Genomic DNA, 21985 nt, shown 5'->3' with positions numbered 1-21985 from the left:
GTGTGGAGTTTGCACATTCTCCCTACGTCTGCGTGGGTACCCTCTGGGTGCTCCAGTTTCTTCCCACAGTCCACAGATGCGTAAGCTGGGTGAATTGGCCATGCTAAGTTGCCTGTAGTGTTCAGGGATGGGTCTGGGTGAGATGATCTGAGGGTTGGTGTGGACTTGTTGAGCCAAAGGGCCTGTTTCCGCACTGTAGGGATCCTATGAAGACATACGTACCCACTCAAAGGATTGAGTACAAGAGAGCACAAATTTAAAGTTAATTTGCAAAAGAGGCAGAGGTGAAGAAAAAGAAACTTTTGTACACAGTGAGTGTTTATGGTCTGGAATGCACTCCCTAGAAATGTGATGGTGGCATTCAAGAGGGCACCAGGTGGTTATTTAAATAGAAACAATATTCAGGGTTAAGGAGAAGAGGCAGAAGAATAACAGTAAGTCATAATGCTTATTCAAAGGGAAAGGTGCTGACATATGGACCAAATGATCTCCTTCTGAACTATGTCAATTTTGAGAGCTGGAAGGAATGGTATGGACAGACTGAGTAGTTTGGGAGAGGGAACAGTTAAAATCAGGGTGGAATACGTGACCAGAAGCACTGGCTAAATGGGGAAGGGGTTAAGCAAGGATCTGTACATTAAGTTGGTTTAGTGCAGTGACAGCATTAATCTGTGTCAGACCCTGGACAAGCAGCAACACTCAACCCAGCTACCTCCCACTGATCACTCTAAATGGCAACATCAACACAGCTACCTCCCACTGATCACTCTAAATGGCAACATCAACACAGCTACCTCCAACCGATCATTCCAAACAGCAACAACAACTCAGTCATCTCCCACAGATCACTCCAATTGGCAACAGCTCTGCTGTCTTTCCTTTCCTTATTCAATAAATGCCTCAAAGATGAAGAATTGGAGCCAGGGAGTTTTATAGAAAAACAATTTTTGGGCAAAGTCCATAACAACAAGGAGAAATGAACGGAAGTTAATATCATTGCCTATTAATGAACACAGGTTGACTCAAACTGAAAAATCCTATTCCCAACAAAATAAGTGAGACACGGATGTACCTAACAAGGATAGATCGAGCTGCTCCCACAGCCCCTGTAGGATCATTCTTACTGGAGTTACAAATAACTCTCAGGAGCTCACTCCAAATTGTTCACAGCTCGTATGGACATTGAAATTCAGCTGCTCTTCGAGTTACACCCCACTTGGCCTCTAGGTTGAGTTTAGCTGTGATTCAATGGAATAAAAGAGCATAAGAACTAGGAGCAGGAGTAGGCAATTCAGCCCCTTGGGCCTGCTCCATCATTTAATATGATCATGGTTCATCTCTTCTTGGCTTCAACTCCACTGTCCTGACTGCTCTCCATAACTCTTCAAGCCTTTACTAATTAAAAATCTGTCTACCTCTTTAAATTTATTCCAGTGAATTCCTCAGATTCACGATCCTTTGAGGGAAGTAATTACTCCTAGTCTCTGATCTAAACTTGCTACCCCTTATCTGAAAACTGTAACCTCATTCCAGATTGTTCCAGGTAGGGAGAGAGCGCGAGAGAGAGAGAGAGCGAAAGAGAGAGAGAGCGAGAGAGAGAGCGAGCGAGAGAGAGAGCGAGCGAGAGAGAGAGAGAGAGAGCGAGAGAGAGAGAGAGAGAGCGAGAGAGAGAGAGAGAGAGCGAGAGAGAGAGTGGGAGGGGGTGCAGCAGCTGACCATGTTCACTCCTTTGGTGTTAAGCTCCTGTTAAAGCCATCAGCACCTATGGCCCTCTGTGACTTGTCGTGCGTGGATAATCTGTATCCACTCTGTGACTTGTCGTGCGTGGATAATCTGTATCCACTTTGTACAATAATCCCATTATTGTACATTTGTCCCACTGAAACTTGCAATCTCTGTTGGATCTGTTACACCAACTATCACTGCTGTACATCCTGTCTATAGCACCCGCTGCTGGTAGCGACAGGAAGTACAACTCCCTGTAAAGGCACTGACAGTCAAATTGAATGAAATACGCTAAAGTAAAGAGTGCCAGCCCCTTCAAGGAGCACTGTAATCAAATCAAATCAAGGAGTCATTTTGATGACTGCACAAATGTTTAGATTGATGAGCGAGGTTGGGGTTGTATGATCAAGCAGGGGCTGCTTTGTCTTGGATGGTATCAGTCTTCTCAAGTGTTGTTGGAGCTGCACCAATCCAGGCAAGTGAGGGGCATTCCATCACACTCCTGACTAGTGCCTTGTAAATAGTGGATGTGCTTGGGGAGTCAGGAGGTGAGTTACTCACCACAGGATTCCTAGCCTCGGACTTGCTCTTATAGTCACAGTACTTATATAGCAAGTCCAGTTCAATTCCTGGTCAGTGGTAACTCCCCAGGATGTTAACAGTGGCGCCTCATGTGATGAGCATGCTATTGAATGTAAAGGTGGAATTGTCATATTCACTCTTGTTTAAGGTAGTCACTGCCTGGCACTTGTGCCTTGTCAATGTTACTGGCCACTTATCAGCCTAAGCCTGGATGTTTTAACACTGGTCTGTAATTGCTAGTCTTATCCTTACAGGCTTTTTGGAGAAAGGTCTGTTCAGTGTCAGACAATCAGTCCCTTGATGCAGAACTTGTTACACAGAGAGGAAACACAGCTACCACCTTTGCCTGACTCAGCCCGTAAAACACGAATGGAATCACATCAAGCTGATGGTTTAAGGGCTATGTTCCCAAGCACCTCGCTGTGTGGCAATGCAATATTGATGAATTGCAACTATCAAGAAAAGGAGTTCACTAATTTCTGTCTTCACTGGCCATGGTACATTGTGGGTATATCCTGACAGGACAACATTGGGAACAGGGCAGTTGTCCCAAAGGCAGAGCTGACATGGCTATTAGCAGTCACTCCACAGAGGCAGCTTGGTTAGGTCACATGATGGACAACCATCCCATACTCAAGAATTGTCTGTCTGAAAAGTTGGCGGGATGCAGACACAGTCCCATTTAAGGACGTTGGCAAACCTGAAATGAAAGCCCCAAACACTGACCATCACAATCAGGAGTCACTAGATAATGCCAGATGAAAATGGCAACATCTCTGGCATGGCTGTCAGAAGCCACCAGGACAACCACTGCCTATAGCAGCTGTCAGAAGCTATCCATGACATTTTATATGCAGCAACTGTGACAGATCCAGTCTCTGGAGGATTGCTTTCTTCTGCCATTGGAAAAAGGTGCACATTATGAAGATGCTCCATTGAAAGGGAGTATATTGCTGTGTGTCCATCATCCTCCACAGGTCGAAGGACATTGACAGGGACATTGCTCCTTAGTGCTAATTAAAAAGCTCCCACCCTTGACTTCTTCCAGATCCTCTATCTCCACCATTGTAATATTGTCTCCAATTGATATTTCGTTTCTTTTGATCCTTTCTTTCCTTGTATCACGAATATTTAGTAGCTATTTCTCCATCACTGCTGCAGTACGGTATTGCCATGAGGTTATCTTCACGTGCAATCCACCAAATTCTAGCCTGCACATCCCTGGGCACTACAAGGCAATTTACCATTTCTGATCCAGCTTTGGACTGTGGACGGAAACTGGAACACCCAGAGTAAACCCACGCAGACATGAGGAGAACGTGCAAACATCACACGGTCACCCAAGGCTGGAATCGAATCCAGATTTTTGGCACTGTGAAGCTGCAGTGCTAACCACTGTGTCGCCAATTTTTTTTTGAGAATCATAGAATCCCAGTGTAAAAACAGGCCATTCAGCCCAATGAGTCTGTACTGCCCCTCCAAAGAGCATCCCACCCTGACCCAATCCCCCAAATTCTATCGAATGAAGTTTGTATTCACACAGTAAGCATCATGTAGACCTGGTTGTATACTCTTGTTGTTTGACCCCAGCTAATACATTAGCTGTTTCCCACTTAATCACTCTCTCTCAATCCCTTTTTCCAACCACTGTGCACTTTGATTTTTCCTGAAGTTAACTTCTGGTTCCCACTTCCCTGCCTAGTTAGTTTAAGCGCTCACCTAAATTGCCCCCCACTTCCAACATTTCTGATTGTTAATAACCTGCCCTCAAAAGCTAATTTAAACTGGTCTAAGTACATCAGCATATCAGTGTCACATGGCAAACAGATAAACCAGGGATAGTTGGAATTAGATTAGATTCCCTACAGTGTGGAAACAGGACCTTCGGCCCAAGTCCACACCGTCCCTTGGAGCATGTCACCTAGATGCATCCCCCTATAGCCCACACACCCCTGAACACTACAGGCAATTTAGCTTGGCCAATCCACCTACCCCGCACATCTTTAGGCGGTGGGAGGAAACTGGAGCACCCGGAGAAAACCCACACAGACACGGGGAGAACATGCAAGCTCCACACAGACAGTTGCCCGAGGCTGGAATTGAACCCGGGTCCCTGGCGCTGTGAGGCTGCAGTGCTAACCACTGAGCTACCGTGCCGCCCAAAAGAAGGTAAACTCAGCTTGCCTTCTCAGATCAAGAAAAAATTCTAAAAGTGTTTGAGCGCTTCTTTTGAAAATTTAACACTGGAAAAGTTCACTTTGAAAACGTCTATTTGTTTAAATATTGCAGCCAAAATGCAATGGATGTTCTATCTTACTGTTTTATTATATCAAGTACTCCTACTGAAAGGTAAAATTAGACCACATTAGATCACTCAGTCACAAGTGGATCCATTTACGCCCACTGTAAATGCCAATAAATGAGTCATTTGCTTAAATCTTGTAGAGTACCATTCTCAAATGCCCTATGATGATAACGAAATGTGAGGCTGGATGAACACAGCTGGCCCAGCAGCATCTCAGGAGCAGAAAAGCTGACGTTTCGGGCCTAGACCCTTCATCAGAGAGGGGGATGGGGTGAGGGTTCTAGGATAAACAGGGGGAAGAGGGGGAGGCGGACTGAAGACGGAGAGAAAAGAAGATAGGTGGAGAGGAGAGTATAGGTGGTGAGGTAGGGAGGGGATAGGTCAGTCCAGGGAAGACGGACAGGTCAAGGAGGTGGGATGAGGTTAGTAGGTAGGAGATGGAGGTGCGGCTTGGGGTGGGAGGAAGGGATGGGTGAGAGGAAGAACAGGTTAGGGAGGCAGAGACAGGTTGGACTGGTTTTGGGATGCACTGGGGGGGGGGGGGGGGGGGAAGAGCTGGGTTGGTTGTGTGGTGCAGTGGGGGAAGGGGACGAACTGGGCTGGTTTTGGGATGCGGTGGGGGAAGGGGAGATTTTGAAGCTGGTGAAGTCCACATTGATACCATTGGGCTGCAGGGTTCCCAAGCGGAATATGAGTTGCTGTTCCTGCAACCTTCGGGTGGCATCATTGTGGCACTGCAGGAGGCCCATGATGGACATGTCATCTAAAGAATGGGAGGGGGAGTGGAAATGGTTTGCGACTGGGAGGTGCAGTTGTTTATTGCGAACCAAGCGGAGGTGTTCTGCAAAGCGGTCTCCAAGCCTCCGCTTGGTTTCCCCAATGTAGAGAGAGCCACACCGGGTACAGTGGATGTAGTATACCACACTGGCAGATGTGCAGGTGAACCTCTGCTTAATGTGGAAAGTCATCTTGGGGCCTGGGATAGGGGTGAGGGAGGAGGTATGGGGGCAAGCGTAGCATTTCCTGCGGTTGCAGGGGAAGGTGTCGGGTGTGGTGGGGTTGGAGGGCAGTGTGGAGCGAACGAGGGAGTCACGGAGAGAGTGGTCTCTCCGGAAAGCAGACAGGGGTGGGGATGGAAAAATGTCTTGGGTGGTGGGGTCGGATTGTAGACGGTGGAAGTGTCGGAGGATGATGCGTTGTATCCGGAGGTTGGTGGGGTGGTGTGTAAGAACGAGAGGGATCCTCTTTGGGCGGTTGTGGCGGGGGCGGGGTGTGAGGGATGTGTTGCGGGAAATGCGGAAGACGCGGTCAAGGGCGTTCTCGACCACTGTGGGGGGAAAGTTGCGGTCCTTAAAGAACTTGGACATCTGGGATGTGCGGGAGTGGAATGCCTCATTGTGGGAGCAGATGCAGCGGAGGCGGAGGAATTGGGAATAGGGGATGGAATTTTTGCAGGAGGGTGGGTGGGAGGAGGTGTATTCTAGGTAGCTGTGGGAGTCGGTGGGCTTGAAATGGACATCAGTTACAAGCTGGTTATAAGTGATAAACCACTTCAATCTTCACAAAGCAAACAGGACAATGGTGCAGCGATAGTAGGAACTGCCGATGCTGGAGAATCTGAGATAACAAGGTGTAGAGCTGGATGAACACAGCAGGCAAAGCAGCATCAGAGGAGCAGGAAAGCTGATGTTTCGGGTCTAGAGCCTTCTTCAGAAAGGTTCACCCAGCTCTACACCCTGTTGTCTGACGACAATGGTGGTTCAATTCATGACAGCTTTTGTTTTCAATATTTTTCTGTAAAGGTATTTTGTAAGAACTGTGACAAACACTACATTGGACAAACAGGCAGAAAGCTAGCCACCAGGATACATGAACATCAACTAGCCACAAAAAGACATGACCCAGTGTCACTAGTATCCTTACATACAGATGAGGAAGGACATCACTTTGATTGGGACAACACATCCATCCTAGGACAAGCCAAACAGAGACATGCACGAGAATTCCTAGAAGCATGGCATTCCAACCGGAACTCCATCAACAAACACATTGATTTGGAGCCCATCTACCGCCCGCTGAGAAAAAGACAGGAAATGACATCACAAACGCAGGAAATGACATCAGCGACCCAAGGAAACCTAAACAGATAAATAGAAAGCGGGACATAACACCAGCGCTTCACCAGGAGGCTCACTGATGATCTTACCTAGAATGGTGACAAAACGTCTGAAAACGAACCTTTGAGCTCAGCGAGCAAACTTACATCCAGAACCTCAACCTGAGCTACAAATCTTCTCAAAACTCGCCTCTCCTAATATATTTCACCCATCTTTCTCCTCATGCTTTTTTGTTAATTTCTACCATCTTAACCCTCCCAAGACCTTGGACACCCCTTAGAGTTTAGCTCCATAATGCTCATTGTCTGAGACTGGTTGCAGGGTGCAAATGTCACACCTTGTCATAATTAAAGGCTTGATGCCCAATAAGGGACTACAGTTCATTGTACTCTAAGAGCCATATTGCTTTAAGAGCCGGATAAGCCAATGAACAAGAGACCAGGATGAAATCACATGACTAAATGCCTTGTGCATTAGCTGCAAGCTAAAGGGCTTTTGTGATGTGGTAATGTCTCTACCTCTGGGTCAAGCAGCTTGGGCACAAGTCCCAGCTGCTCCAGAGCTGTGTCATAACATCTCTGAACATGTTGATTAAAAAATATCTAAAAGTGAGCTATAAATAGGACATAGAAAGGTTATCTGCAATGAAAACAAAAAATGCTGGAGATCACAGCGGGTCACGCAGCATCCATTGAAAACGTTAGCTTGCTTTCTTTCCGTCTAGGTGACTCTTCATCAGAGCTGAATGTTAGCTCACTCTCTCTCCATGGATGCTGCGTGACCCACTGTGATCTCCAGCATTTTTTGTTTTCAGGTATAGATTCCAACATCTACAGTAACTTGCTCCTACATGGTTATATGCAAGTTGTGGTCTGTGTTGTTTAATAAACCTGCTAAGAAATGAAATTGTAGATATTCAAAAAAAAAGTCCTTAATGATTGTGAATTAATACTGTAAAGTAGAGGAGGGCAAAAAAGACATCTAGTCAGGAAACAGCTAGTAAATTAATTTAACAGCTGGGAACTAACTCAAGAGAACTGCAGAAACACAGACAACATTTTAAAAAGGATCAGCACTCAATTCCAGCCAAAATCAAATCGTCGAAAGTACTGGTTAAATTCAAGATTTCATGCAGGATTAAGACCTATTACAACATGATGGAAAAATATAGCCTGAAAATGTAAGTATAAGGACAAAAGTAAGGCTGGCATTCAACTAGTCAGGGGTTCTGCACAATCTGAAGTAAAGAAATGCTAACTGGAAAGAACAAGCTCACAATATTGCAGACTGTATACACTGGCAGCACATACAAAGCCATAGACAGGTGAGGATGCATCTATCCAAATGGCCAGCCTTCAGTTAAAGTAAGAAAAGTAAATGAAGCAGCAACAAAAGAACGTACACAAGTGAAGGTTTACCAGGCTGATTACGGGGGTGGCGGGTCTGACGTAAGAAGAGAGTTAGACTAGGTTGGGATTGGTTTAACTAGAGTTCAGACGAATGAGGTGAGATAGATCTCATAGAGACTTATAAAATTCTAACAAGACTGGACAGGGTAGGGGCAGGAAGAGTATTCCCTATGGTGGGTGTGTCCAGTGCCAGGGGTCACAGTATGAGGATTCAGGATAAATCAACAGAGATGAGGAGACATTTCTTCGCCCAAAGAATGGTGAACCTGTGGAATTCGTTACCACAGGAAATAGCTGATGACAAAACATTGAATGTACTCAAGAGGTGAGCAGATACAGTATTTGGAGCAAATGGGCTCAAAGGTTGTGGGGAGAAAGCAGGATTAGGCTATTGAGTTGGATAATCAGCCATAATCGTAAAGAATGGCAGAGCAGGTCTAAAGGACCAATGGCCTCCTCCTGCTCTTGTCTTCTCTGTTTCTATGTAAGAGAGGGAGAGAATTGTGCAGGCGCTTTGAATGACCATATGAATTTGCAAACGAAAGGAAATGTCCCATATATGCATCAATCTGCACAGTGTATGGGAAGGATACTGGGAAATGGTGTCCAGAGCAAAACAGGAATATTATAGATGAATAAACAGAGTCAGAGTAACAGGGCCAATGGGCAGGGAAAGAAACAAACACATCCAACCCCCTGGAGGATGCCACTCTCTGTTTGAAAATGTGATAGACACAGGAAGTATACAACTGCATGAAGTGGCTGCATACCACAATGTCCAGACAAAGGAAATTCACACAAACATTTAGATCAGGTAGAGGATGAGAAACAAGCTCACGATGATAAATCTGAAGGCTAAGGTTAGTGCCAGAGTGCAGGGTAACATCCTCCCACTTAGAATAGACCAGAGTATCTTCCCTGAAAACTTAGAGTAAACTGGAAAGGTGTTGTGAAAGCAAACAATAACATGCTAAGGGGAGCAGAGAGTCAACAGCTAGAACAACCTACATCAGAAGGACACACAAGACATTAATTATATGTTCCATATCACTGAAACAGAAATATCCACTCTCCTGGGGCTGAACATTCGTAAAGAGCTGCAGTTTATCCCAGTGAGCCATGAGGTGAAAGAGACCGCACTGAGGGTTGGAGGTAGTTCATCCATTGAAAAGCAGCCTCCAAGACAGCTTTGCCTACAAAGCTTCTGGGACAATAATTTCCTGTCTTCTGAATTGGGCTTTTATACACACTCCCATCACTTACAGATAAGCATCAGCTTTCTCTTTGCAAGATGTTCCTTGCTTCACCTAGAGGTGGGTTTTATACAATTTACAGCAAGTTACCTAGCAAGTTCCTAGTCAGGCAGCCAGGTAAGCTAGAATTAAATAAAGAGAGCTATTCTTTCTAAACCCAAAGGGTGATTCAAACATTGGGGAACTGAACGATTACGAGGAGCCATAATAATAGAACATAGAACATAGAACAATACTGCGCAGAACAGGCCCTTCGGCCCTCGATGCTGCACCGACCTGTGAACTAATCTAAGCCCATGCCCCTACAGTATGCCCTCATCATCCATATGCTTATCCAAGGACTGTTTAAATGCCCCTAATGTGGCTGAGTTAACAACACCGGCAGGCAGGACGTTCCACGCCCTTACCATAGTTGAGGCAATACAATAATACAGGTCCACTTAAGGATTTATTCAATAAAATGGTGAAGGAGACAGCAGTAAGAGCTCATACTGAGAGAATTGCCTGAGGAAGGATGGCAGAAACAATTTCATAGACCTGTCAACCCAAATGGCCTACTTCTGTGCTGTACAAACTATTTGATTCTCTGAACAGCAATCTTTGTGGAATTTGCTGGTTGTGGACACCCCGGGCCCTCAGATTAATTGTTCAAGTGAAGTTAAGATTGAAAGGTGTTTGGGAGGCAACAATCACCGGCTTCAGAAGAATCATAGAAGCAGTCCATTTGGCTCATTAAATCCACACCGTTCCCTCTGAAGGACATGCCACCCAGACCCAGCCCCCATCTATCCCTGTAACCCTGCATTTCCCATGGCTAATCCACCCAGCCTCCACATCCCTGGATACAATGGGCAGTTTAGCATGGCCAATCCACCTAACCTGCACAGCTTTGGACTGTAGGATAAAACTGGAGCACCTGGAGGAAACCCAGTAGACACAAGAGAATGTTCAAACTCCACACAGACAAGGGTAGGGACAAAATCGAGGTCCCTGGTGTTGTGAGGCTGCATTGCTAACTACTGAGCCACCATGTCACCTAGAATGGAGGATGAAATATCAAAGATAAGTTTGCATTATATAGCACCTTTCAAAACTTCAAGAAAAACAGTTCACAGGAAATTAAATACTATTTGAGACGCAGTCAATGTTAAGAAACACAAAAAAAATGATGGCTACTAGAGCAGATCAGAGGCGGAGGAGCTAGCAGTGAGTAACTTACCTCCTGACTCCCCAAAGCCACCATCTTCTAGGCACAAGCCAGGAGTGTGATGGAATACACTCCACTTGCCTGGAAGGGTGCAGCTCCAACAACTTAACACCTTCCAGGGCAAAGCAGCCTGCTTGATTGGCACCACATCGACTGGGCTCCACCACTAACACTCAGTAGCAGCAGCATGTACTGTCTACAAGGTGCACTGCAAAAGTGCACCAAAGATCCTTAGCTAGCACTTGCCAAATCCACAACCTCTTCCATCTGTAAGGACAAGGGCAACGGATACATGGGAACACCACCATCTGCAAGTTCCCTACCATACAGTGTTGTGGGGTCAAAATCCTAAAACGCCCTCTCTAATGGCACTGTGGGTGAACCAGACAGGCACCATCAGTTTCTCAGGGACAATTAGCGATAGTTAACAAATTGTGGTCCAGCTAGGGGCACCTACATCCCACAAGGAATAAAGGTAAATAACAGCAAATTTGTGCTTAGTACCTGAGGTGCGATTCAGCAGCTGGGACTAATCCATGCCCCAGGGAAAGGATAAGCAAAGTCCCAGGTTTGGGGCCTATTAACTGAATGACTCAGCAGTAGGTTCCGGATGTTTCTGGAATTTGAAAAAGTAAAGCTAAACTGTGACATCACAGGAAGGCATCACCTGATTGACTGGAGATAATTGCTGCTGCTTTCATTCTCAGATTGTTAGGGAGTAAGTCTAAACTGCTTGGAGATTAAAAGCATTATAAGTTTTAAGCAAATCTTTCAGTTAAAATGTCCTATTTAACAGAAGGGAAGTGCAGCCAGCAAGTCTTCTTTTTCATCTTTAAATAGTAAAGTTTATTAAAATTAGTAATTGTAAGTAGTATTGGAGTGTGGTTTATTATCTAACAGATAGAGGAATAGCTGGGCTGTTCCAATCTGTATATTCGACATTCTAAGGTCTGTGGGAATTTGCCATTTGTGCAGGAAGTGCTATTAGTTTCTTTAGATTTTGGAACTTGACATTAATGGCACTGCATCCATGAGGTTGAGAATTTTGTGGTTAGAACATTTAGAGATGTTGTCACCACACCGCTTAAGAGTATGCATGGAGATAGGGAATGGATGACCATCAGGAAGTCAAGTAGAGAGAGGTAGACAGTGTTGGAATCTTCTGAGTGCACCTCAGTCTCCAACCGGTGTTCAGTTCTGAAAACTGATCAGTGATGGTTCCACTCCAGCACAAACAGACCGGAAGAGTCTTAATGATAACAGACTGGACAGATTAGGGAAAAGATCAATGTTTCCTCAGCCACAAACATCAATCCAGATATAGTGTGTTGTGCTCCCAGAGCTAGGGTCAGGGGTATCATGGAGCAGTTTCAGACAAAGAAGCCTGAAAGGGAGAGTGAGCAGCCAGTTGTCACAGTTCACATGAACAGAAGCAGAAAGAGGCATGTCACCCTGCAGTGAGAATTTAGGGTGCTAGGTAGGAAACTAGCAAGTATACCTCCAAAGTAGTAACCTACATTTTTAATTATTATTCATGGCATCATTGGCTGGGACAGAATTTAATGCCTTTTCTTAGTTGCCTTTGTGAAGATGGAGGTGAGCTGCCTTCCTGAAATACTGCAGTTCATTTAGGTGCATTGTGAGTCATATTATCTTTAAGAGATATACTCACAATATCACGTATGACTGCGAAAGTAATAGTTGTGTTATCAGTGAGCTGTAATAAACATTGCATTGGAGACCACTCAGATGAGATTCACCAGCTTAATTCCAAAGATGAACGGCTTGACTCAATGAGGAGAGGTTGAGCAGCTTATTTCTTTACTCTCTAGAGTTCAGAAGAATGAGAGGAGATCTAGTTGAGGTATATAAGATGCTAAAGGTTTTTGACAAGGTAAAATGCTAAAGGTTTTTGAGGTGGTAGCTGTGTTCCCATGTTTGGGGCAATCTAGAGCTAGAGGTCAAGTTTTTAGAACAAAGGATGGCAGATTTAAACCAGAGATGAGGAAAAATTACTTTTCTCAAAGGGTTGTAAATCTGTGGAATTCACTCCTCCAGTGTGCATTGGATATTTGGACACCGAATAAATTTAAGGAGGACATAGACAGACTTTTCTTATTAGTAATGTGTTGAAAGGTTATAGGGAGTGGGCAGGAAAGAGAAGTTGAGGCTGAGATGAAGTCAGTTTTGACTGTATTAACTGACAGATCAGGCTGGAGGAGCTGAATTGCTCCTAGCTCTTTTATTACTTCATAAATCTGTGGATCTTTCAATACCATGTTACCAATGTCTAGTTATCTTGTTATAGGGCATAATGAAACATTGCCACATCAGGTACAAACACCTTCTGGAGTCAAAACCCACATCACACAGATAACTCTCAGTCACATGCATGAGTCAGTATAGAAATAAGCAGATAAAGCAGATCAATAATTGGCTAAGGAAGTGGTTTAGGAAGATCTTGGACCCTAGATTCCTAGACATTGGGATAAGTTCTATGCGAGATGCGAGATGGACACGCTGATGTGTTGCCTGGCACAAAGTTTCTTAAGGGATAAACTGTTATTGGTGAGGATTTAAACAGACTCCGAGTCAGTACTATCTAATTGGGCATGAACCACAGGGTGTTAACTACAGAGTCCTCACAGGGTTTTGAGTTCAGCTACAACATTTCAATTATTCCCACAGAGTGATCGCAGGCAGTACCCTTTACATTGCAGAGGAGGGATTTATAGAATTATAGAGATGTACAGCATGGAAACAGATCTTCTGTCTAAATTGTCCATGCCCACCAGATATCCTAAATCTAGTCCCATTTGCAAGCATTCAGTCCATATTCATCTAAACCCTTCCTATAAATATACCCATCTGGATGCCTCTTAAATGTTGTAATTGTACCAGCCTCCACCACTTTCTCTGGCAGCTCATTCCATTCACGCACCACCCACTGTGTGAAAAAAAATTGTCCCTTAGAACCCTTTTAAATATTTCCCATCTCACCTTAAACTGATGCCCTTTAGTTTTGGAATCCACAACGCTGGGGAAAAGACCTTGTCTATTCACCCTAAACATTCCCCTTGTGATTTTGTAAGCATCTGTAAGAAGACCCCTCAGCTTCTGATGCTCCAGGGAAAACGGCCCCAGCCTACTCAGCCTCTCCCTTTAGCTCAAACCCTCCAACCCTGGTAACATTTTTTAAAATCTTTTCTGAACTCTCAAATTTAACATCTTTCCTGTAGCAGGGAGATCAGAATTGCATGCGGTACTCCAAAAGTAGCCTAACCAATGTAGAACTGCAACATGGCCTCCCAACTCCTATACTCAACGCACTGACCAATAAAGACAAGTGTACTAAAAATCTACTGTGACTCCACTTTCAAGGAACTATGCACCTGCAGTCCAAGGTCTCTTTTGTTCAACAACACTCTCTTGGACTTTACCGTTAAAGGTATAAGTCCTGCCCTGATTTGTCCCACCAAAATATAGCTCATTTACCTCAAGTAACCTCCATCTGCCATTCCTTGGCCTATCAGCACATCTGGTCAATGTCCCATTGTCCTCAGAGGTGACCTTCTTTGCTGTCTGCTGTGCCACCAATTTTGGTTTAATCTGCAAATTTACTAACCATTCTACTGAGTCAGCCAGTTCAGCCAGGTCCCATTGAGTGGTGGCTATAACACAGGGCACTAATGTAAACATTCAATAAACAGTGAGTAAAAAAAAATCATTTCTTCCACAATAATAACTGTCTTTAACTTCATTGTATCCATCAATGTGTGCCAACGATAAGACAGTTTCAGCGAATTACACTGATGAATAAAGAAATTATTGTAATATAAATGTAGGCAAATGCCATTTAAATTTAAAGATACTCATGCTTCTTAATGCTCTCAACATGTTCTTATAACATAGTTAATAGTGTTAATATAGTTAATAGTGGTCAAGATGCAGTCTCCCTGTTTGTGCAGATGGTTCTATAACAGGCCACTCACACATATTACATTGTCATGAATGAAACGTTTCCACCCCACCCCTCCAATCCCGCAGCATCTGGTTGGCACTTAATTTTAACTTTAATGTGTGGGAAACAGCAAAAAGCAAGAGAACTTGACTGAGGTTTTTGAAGACGTAACAAAGAAGATGGATGAAGGCAGAGCAGTAGATGTTGTCCACGTGGCCTTCAGCAAGGTGTTTGACAAGGTTCCACATGGTAGACTGGCTAGGGAGGTTAGATCACAGGGGATCCAAGGAGAGCTAGCCAATTGGAGACAGATAAAATAGTGAGCAGGATATAACCAATGGTATCCCACAAGAAGCTGTGATGCAGCTTTACTCTTTGATGTATTGAATGAAGGGGTAGAACGCCACATGTCCAAATGTGGCAACGACCCAAACACTGGATGGTATTGTTAGCAGTGTGGATGGGAGCTTAAAACCACAAGGGGATACTGATAGAGTAAGGAAGTGGGCAAAACTGGCAACCATATTCAGTGTAAGGAAGTGTGAGGTCATTCAGACTTAACAAGGCTAGATCAGAGACGTTTCTGAATGGTGAAAGGGTAGAAACAATGGAGGACCACAAAGTTACTGGGGTCCAGCTAAATAGATCAGTAAAGTGCCATGAATGGGTTTGGAAAATAATTAGAACGGCTAATAGAATGACTACATATCTAAAGGAATAGCAAACATTTCAGCTGCACAAATCCCAGCTGGAGTTACCGTAGGAAGTTGTGGTCACCATACCTCGGGAGGTAGGTCTTGGCCTTAAAGGGAGAGCAGTTTTTACTCAAATGATAAGACGACTTCAAAGGATCAAATTATGAGGAAAGATTAAATAAGTTAGATTAGTATCCCCTGGAGCTTAGAAGGTTAAGTGACTCTTACATTGAAGTCTTGAAGCTGTTGATAGATGGAGATAAGCTATTTCCAACACTGGGGGGTCTAGGGCCAAGGAGCATCAAACCTTTCATGAGTGAAACTGGGAAACACTTTCACCTCAAAGAGTGGTGGGAGTTCTCGATTCACTGCCACAAAGAACAAAAGGATGAGAGAACAATGGCAAAGGTGAACTCTGAGATTGACAGTTCTTGTGAACCCTGTGTATTCAAGGGCATGTGCCAAAGGCAGGCACATGGAGACAGGTCACATGTTCAAATTGAAGGTGAGGACACATCTGAGGGACCATTTTTGATTCCTCTGTCCCTAAAATCCCCATTCAACAAACTTCCAGTAGCTAATTGAGCTGGCAACTTTGAATTTTCCAATTCTGAGCTTCAGCTATTCAAGATAATGGGGCAATTAGTGGCAGAAAACAAGACTGTCCTATTAGTTCAAAACGCAAGTATTCTACAATAGAGTCAATCAGATCTCAACTCTTCAACAGTGAGGTTTTGCCAAGGTTGATTTGATGTTATCTTTGTCTTGTGTAACTCTTAAAACCAGTGGGTGTAGCATTCTGGTAGTTCAAATGTATTTCTAAAGTAGATCAACAAATCATGTTGTCATCGTTGTGATGGTCGAATGGTCATTTCTCAACTTCATCTTTCTGGAATCATTGACACAGAATGAAAAACTTACATGAAAATCATAGATTTCAGAGAATCTCCTGTAGATGAGCTTTTCTGTCAAGTCACTCCATTTCACCATCAGCATGTAGACCTAAAACAGAAAGGAAATGGTCAGTTCTACAGGAAGGGGCACCTCATAACAGTTCTCTGCCCACTCACTAACTATTGCATTTACATTCTACGCTGATCCGACATGAAAGGACATGTCAAGTTTAAGATAGTAACTGCCAACAGTATACGCTACTTAGTCCTCTACACTTACCGCTGGCTAATTACATGGACACCCACTTTCTCACAATATGCCCTGGGTTCTATTTCACACTTCTTTGTGAAATAGAGGTAAACGACATATCACAAGACAGACCACATGAAACCCACTGAATACTTGACTAACAGAAGGCCTCTACTGGTCCAGTATATTTTCTTCATCATAACCTGCTATAATAACTGTCCAGGCGTTTTTTTAAACTTGTGGCTCTTTCCTCTGAAGCCTGGATATCTTCCACCTGCTGATTCAGATGTTGGTTAGTTTCCTCTTTGCCTTGTTCAAGCCTCTTCACTACAACATCATTGCCAGCATTTATTTCCGAAAAGACTATCTCATGAGAAGCTCCTCATTGTGTCCACAGTGTATCTTCACCTGATTTTCCTGGTGTAGCATTTGTTTTTAGCATTACATTGAGCTTAAGCTGGTGTTTCTGTAGCTGTCCCTTAAGGGCCAGATTTATTTTACGTGCATAATCTTCCTTAAGCTTTTATTGGATCAATGACACAAAGCTTGTAGTCCATCCTGCTTCTACTCTGTCTCTTCCCGACCTTCCATTCATCTTTTGAGCAGGTAGAAGTATCCCCTAGGCATCTGTCCTTGTATCAACCTTTGGTTGGAACCGTGGAGGGGAGTCTATAGACAGAGAAGCAGGGGAAGACAGTGATCAGGGAAGGGGAGTGTGTTTGGGAGGGGGAGGGAGAGACTGTAAGTTAGGAGGTCTAGTAGGGAAGGGGTGATTGTGGTTGGGGACAGGAAGGTGGAGAATGTGATGGGGTAGGGGGAAGGGGAGGATGTGACTGTGGTGGGAGAGGGAAAGAACGTGGGAGTGGAGGGGAAGAATGTTGAGGAAATGTTTCTCCCAGTGATGGATATAGTTACAGAGAAAATGGGCGTTTATTTAAAACTGAGATGGGAAGGGATTTCTTCTCCCAAAGGGTAGTGACTGTCTGGAATTCTGTTCTCCAGAGAGCTGCAGAGGCTTGATCACTGGGTATTTAAAGATTTTTAAAATATAGGGGAGTTGAGGGCTATGAGAAGCTGGCACACAGAAGGAGTTGAGGCCTGGGGATGGTCAGTCATGTTCTCATTGAATGGCAGGGCAGGTTTGAGAGACTGAATGGCCTACTCTTGCTGCTATTTCATATGTCCTTGTGCCTTACTGTCACCGAGTGCTGCTGGAGGCCTGAATACATTGAACTGATGGGTAATGGAAATGAACAAAATTCTCCTGTCATATTGGAAAAAATAATTCTGTTGGCGGCAGTAAGGATTGTTATATGCAGGGAAGGAGTGAGTGAAAAGTCACACGATATCAGGTTATAGCCCAAAGGGTGTATTTGAAATCACCAGCTTTCGGAGCAGAGCTCCTTCGTCAGGTGCACTGGACTGCAACCTGGTGTCATGTGACTTCTGACTTTGTCCACCCCAGTACCTCCACACCATGGCAGGGAAGGTGTGTTTAGATTGTGGTGTATTAGACGGTTAATCAGGCTATAAGCCCTTTCACTAACTGTACAGCATCTTCAGAGGAGAAGCACCACAGTAAAACAAACAAGCTAATAGAATTCTTTCTATTTAATAAACAGTGAGAGTTCAGGGAGGTGCAAAATAAAATGTGAACCATGACTGGGATCAATTGCCTTGATAGCTTAGGGAGAAGATGCAAAGAAATTGTAGAAAATCTAAAGGGGTAAATATTGTAAAAGCACAGAAATGAGGATGTGGGAAGCAAAAATTGCAACTATGACAAAGTAAGATCAAATTAACAGATGCAGGGAGGCTAAGAGCCAAGAATGAGGAACTGAGGTCAGCAAGAGAATTAGAAAGTGAAATATCTGTAACCGAGTGAGAAACTCCACAGAAACTGCTGAAGATGTAGCGGAGAGGAAGCATGATGTTTGGTTTGTGTAGATTTTTAAAAAATATCAGATGAGGTTTTTTGCAGGAGAATTTAGGCAAAGATAATATCTTGTGGAATTGGAGGAAGGCTGAACACATGGACAGGGAGATGGGCAGACAGCAGGAACATGGAAACAGGAGTCGACCATTCAGCTCCACAAGCCTATTCCATCATTCAATGAGATCAATGAGATCATTGCTCAACTCTCTATGTCTGCTTTGGGCCCCTATCCCTTCATACCCTTGATTAATAAAAATCTATCTATCTCCAGATTTAAATATAACAATAGAATTAGCATGGAGCTCCATTTGAGGAAGAGAGTTCCAAACCTCCACTACCCTTTGCACATATAAGTGCTTTCTAACATCTCTCATGAATGGCCTGGCCCTAATTCTTAGGCTATGTCCCTGATTATAGAACCTTCAACCAGTGGAAATAGTTTAACTTTATCTGCCCTGTCTTTTCCTGTTATTATCCTGAGGAACTCAATTAGATCATCCCCTAACCTTCTAAAATTCTAGTGAATAAATACCTAATTTGTCTAAGCCTCTTAACTTCTGCAGTCCAGGTATCAACCCTGTAAGCCTGCAATGTCATCAGCAAATTTGGATACTTGACTTTTTGCACCATTATCGGAGTCATTAATGAATATTGTGAATAATTGAAGCCCCAACACAGTTTCCACCAGGACATCACTCGTCATCTTCTACCAATCTAGGTGGAAGACTTGAGGAAATACATCAATATATGTGGCTGACAGCAAAGCTAGTTGAACAGAATGGCCAGATAGGTAGACAGCCCCAGATAGAACTGCGTGATATCATCTACATTGAAGATTATAGTTGGAAAGAAAATTGACCTTCATTTGTGTGTCTTTAAAATGGAGTAGAAGTTCGAGAGCACTTGATATGAAATCAAAGGAGTCACTAAATAATATATTTGAAAAGGCAAGGACTGATTGGGGATAGTCAATCTGGCTTTGAGAGTGGGAAATCACGACTCACTAACTTGACTGAGGTTTTTGAAGAAGTAACGAAGAGGACTGGTGAAGGCAGAGTCTGGCTGGACTTCAGTAAAGCATTTACCAAGGTTCCACGTGGTAGCAAGGTTAGATCACATGGAATACAGGGAGAACTAGCCATTTTGAGACTGGTCATTTAGATCAGGTTTGAAGATAGGAGGCAGAGGGTAATAGTGGAGGTCTATGACCAGCAGTATGCCATAAGGATTGTTGCTGGGTCCACTGCTTTTTGTCATTTATGTACAGATTTGGATGTGAACATAGGACATATGGTTGGTAAGTTTGCCGATGATATACAATTGGTGGTGTAGTGGGCAGCGAAGGTTACCTCAGGATACAACAGGATCTTGGTCAGATGAGCCAATGGGCCAAGGAGTAGTGGAGGGAGTTTAGTTTAGATAAATGTGAGGTGCAGCAATTTGGAAAGGCAAATCAGGGCAGGACTTATACACTTATTGGTAAGGTCCAGGGTGTGTTGCTGAACAAAGGGACCTTGGAGTGCAGGTTCATTGTTCCTTGAAAATGGAGTCACAGGTAGACAGGATATGAAGAAGGCATTTGGTATGCTTGTCTTTATTGGTCAGTGCATTGAGTATAGGAGTTGGGAGGTCATGTTGCAGTTGGCTAGGCCACTTTTGGAATACAGTGTTCAAATCTGGTCTCCCTGCTATAGGGAGAATATTATGAAACGTGAAAGCAATCAGGAAAGATTTACAAGAACGTTGCCAGGGTTGGAAGGTTTGAGCTACAGGGAGAGGCTGAATAGGTTGGGGCTGTTTTTCTTGGAGTAACAGAGGCTGAGGGTTGATATATATTTATCGAAGTTTACAAGTCATTGGGGGCAGAGATAGTGTGAATAGCTAAGGTCTTTTGCCCAGGGGAACGGAGACCATAACTAGAGGGCGTAGATTTAAGGTGAAAAGGGAAAGATTTAAAATGGACCTAAGGGGCAACATTTTCACACAGAAGGTGGTGCGTGTATGGAACAAGCTGTCAGTGGAAGTGGTGGAGACTGCTACAATTACAACACTTGAAAGGCATCTGGATGGGTATATGGATAGGAAGGGTTTAGAGGGATATGGGCCAAATGCTGCCAAATGGGGCTAGATTAATTTAGGATATCGGGTCGGCATGGATGAGTTGGACCAAAGGGTCTGTTTCCATGCTGTAGAACTCAATGGCTCTGTGACTCTTTGACTAAAGGCATCAATGCAAATAAGCAAGGCCAGACAAATGCCAGGTAATGACCATCTCCAGCAAGACAGGATTTAATGACTGCCCTTTGACACAGTGGTATTACCTCAGATGAATCCCCCACTACCAACATCCTGGGGGTAACCACTCACCAGAAACTGAATTGGACTTGCTACACAAACACAGTAGCTGCAAGAGCAGGTCAGAGGCTAGGAATACTGTGGTGAGCTCATTTTGTGACTCCCCAAAGCCTGGCCACCATTGGCAAGGGTCAAGTCAGGAGTGTAATGGAATGCTCCCCACTTGTCTGGATGGATGCCACTCCAACAACACTTGAAAAGCTTAACACCATCCAGGACATAGCAGTCTGTTTGACTGGCATTACATCCACAAATTATCAGTCCCTTCTCACAGCACACTGTGGCAATAATAAATCATCTATGATATTCACTCCATTAATTCAACAAGGCTCCTCTGTCAGCATCTCCCAAGTCCGTGATCACTATCATCTAGAAGGGCAAGGGCAGCACATCCCATGAATGAATAAAAAACATGAGGCTATTATGCAATTTCAGTGGCATATTGTTTAACCTATTTTTCTAATCAACCCTTTCAGATGTGTTATTACACATCCTTGGGAGCAGGTGGGATTTGAACCAAAACCACCTTAACCATGGGTAGGGGCACTACCAACGCACCAGAAGAGGGCCCCTCTTGAATTCAAACTTCACCATTTGCAGTGGCAGGATTCAAAGCTGGGACCGAGAACATTATCTGGGTCTCTGCATTAATAGTCTCGTAAAACTATCACTATACCATCGCCTTGCTCCAAATTAAGACTTTACTGTGGAATTGAAATGGTTAACAGAGATACTGGTTTATGAATCATTTACAAGATAAATAGTTATTGGCCATTTCTGAAAGTCAGTGAAATTGCAAAGACATGAATTCAATATATTTTCTCAAAGTAATTAGTTGGGGGATTAGAAACATTTCTTTATTGAAAGAGTGGTTTGAATTTCCAACTAAGTTCAAGCTAACCAGTTTAGGAATGAAATCAGGAAGTAATTTTACGCATTAAAGGAACAGGAAGTGCACAGCACTCCTGCTGATTTACCATTTCCACATGTAAGGGCAATAGATTTTTGTCAATAAAGCCAAATAGTATTGAGGTGGATTATTGAATAGCTACTTCCCTTTGTGTCTAACTCTCTCGAACTAAACAGCACCACTGGAACAGAAACTATCAATATTTATAAGAAAGTAGATTGATTCTTCAAATAGAATACTAATGGGTGTGGCAAGAAGTAGGAGAAAATGGGATTGGATCGGGTGAGATGTTAAAGCATGTAGTGTTGGAGAAGGCAAGTGGGATTAGGCTGGATGGGCTATTAAAGGGCGTGGGCAGTGATAGAGAGAGTGGGACTAGGCTGTGTG

At 43.8% G+C, this 21985-nt stretch overlaps 1 protein-coding gene across 2 annotated transcripts in view; it reads right to left on the bottom strand.

The window, feature by feature from the left end:
- Positions 1–21985, bottom strand: part of ncf1 (neutrophil cytosolic factor 1) — a 68763-nt gene that overhangs the window by 30545 nt on the left and 16233 nt on the right. The window contains exon 3 of one of the 2 annotated variants that reach the window (XM_048557467.2): positions 16176–16256. In XM_048557467.2, the coding sequence (XP_048413424.1) occupies positions 16176–16256 (81 nt within the window). Of the gene's footprint in view, positions 1–11102; positions 11216–16175; positions 16257–21985 lie in introns of those variants that run through there. The other variant, XM_048557469.1, reaches the window with a different exon arrangement.

The sequence above is a fragment of the Stegostoma tigrinum genome, chromosome 27 (genome assembly GCF_030684315.1).
Source record: "Stegostoma tigrinum isolate sSteTig4 chromosome 27, sSteTig4.hap1, whole genome shotgun sequence".
Taxonomy (NCBI): Eukaryota; Metazoa; Chordata; class Chondrichthyes; order Orectolobiformes; family Stegostomatidae; genus Stegostoma; species Stegostoma tigrinum.
This window is presented reverse-complemented; position numbering and strand designations above follow the sequence as displayed.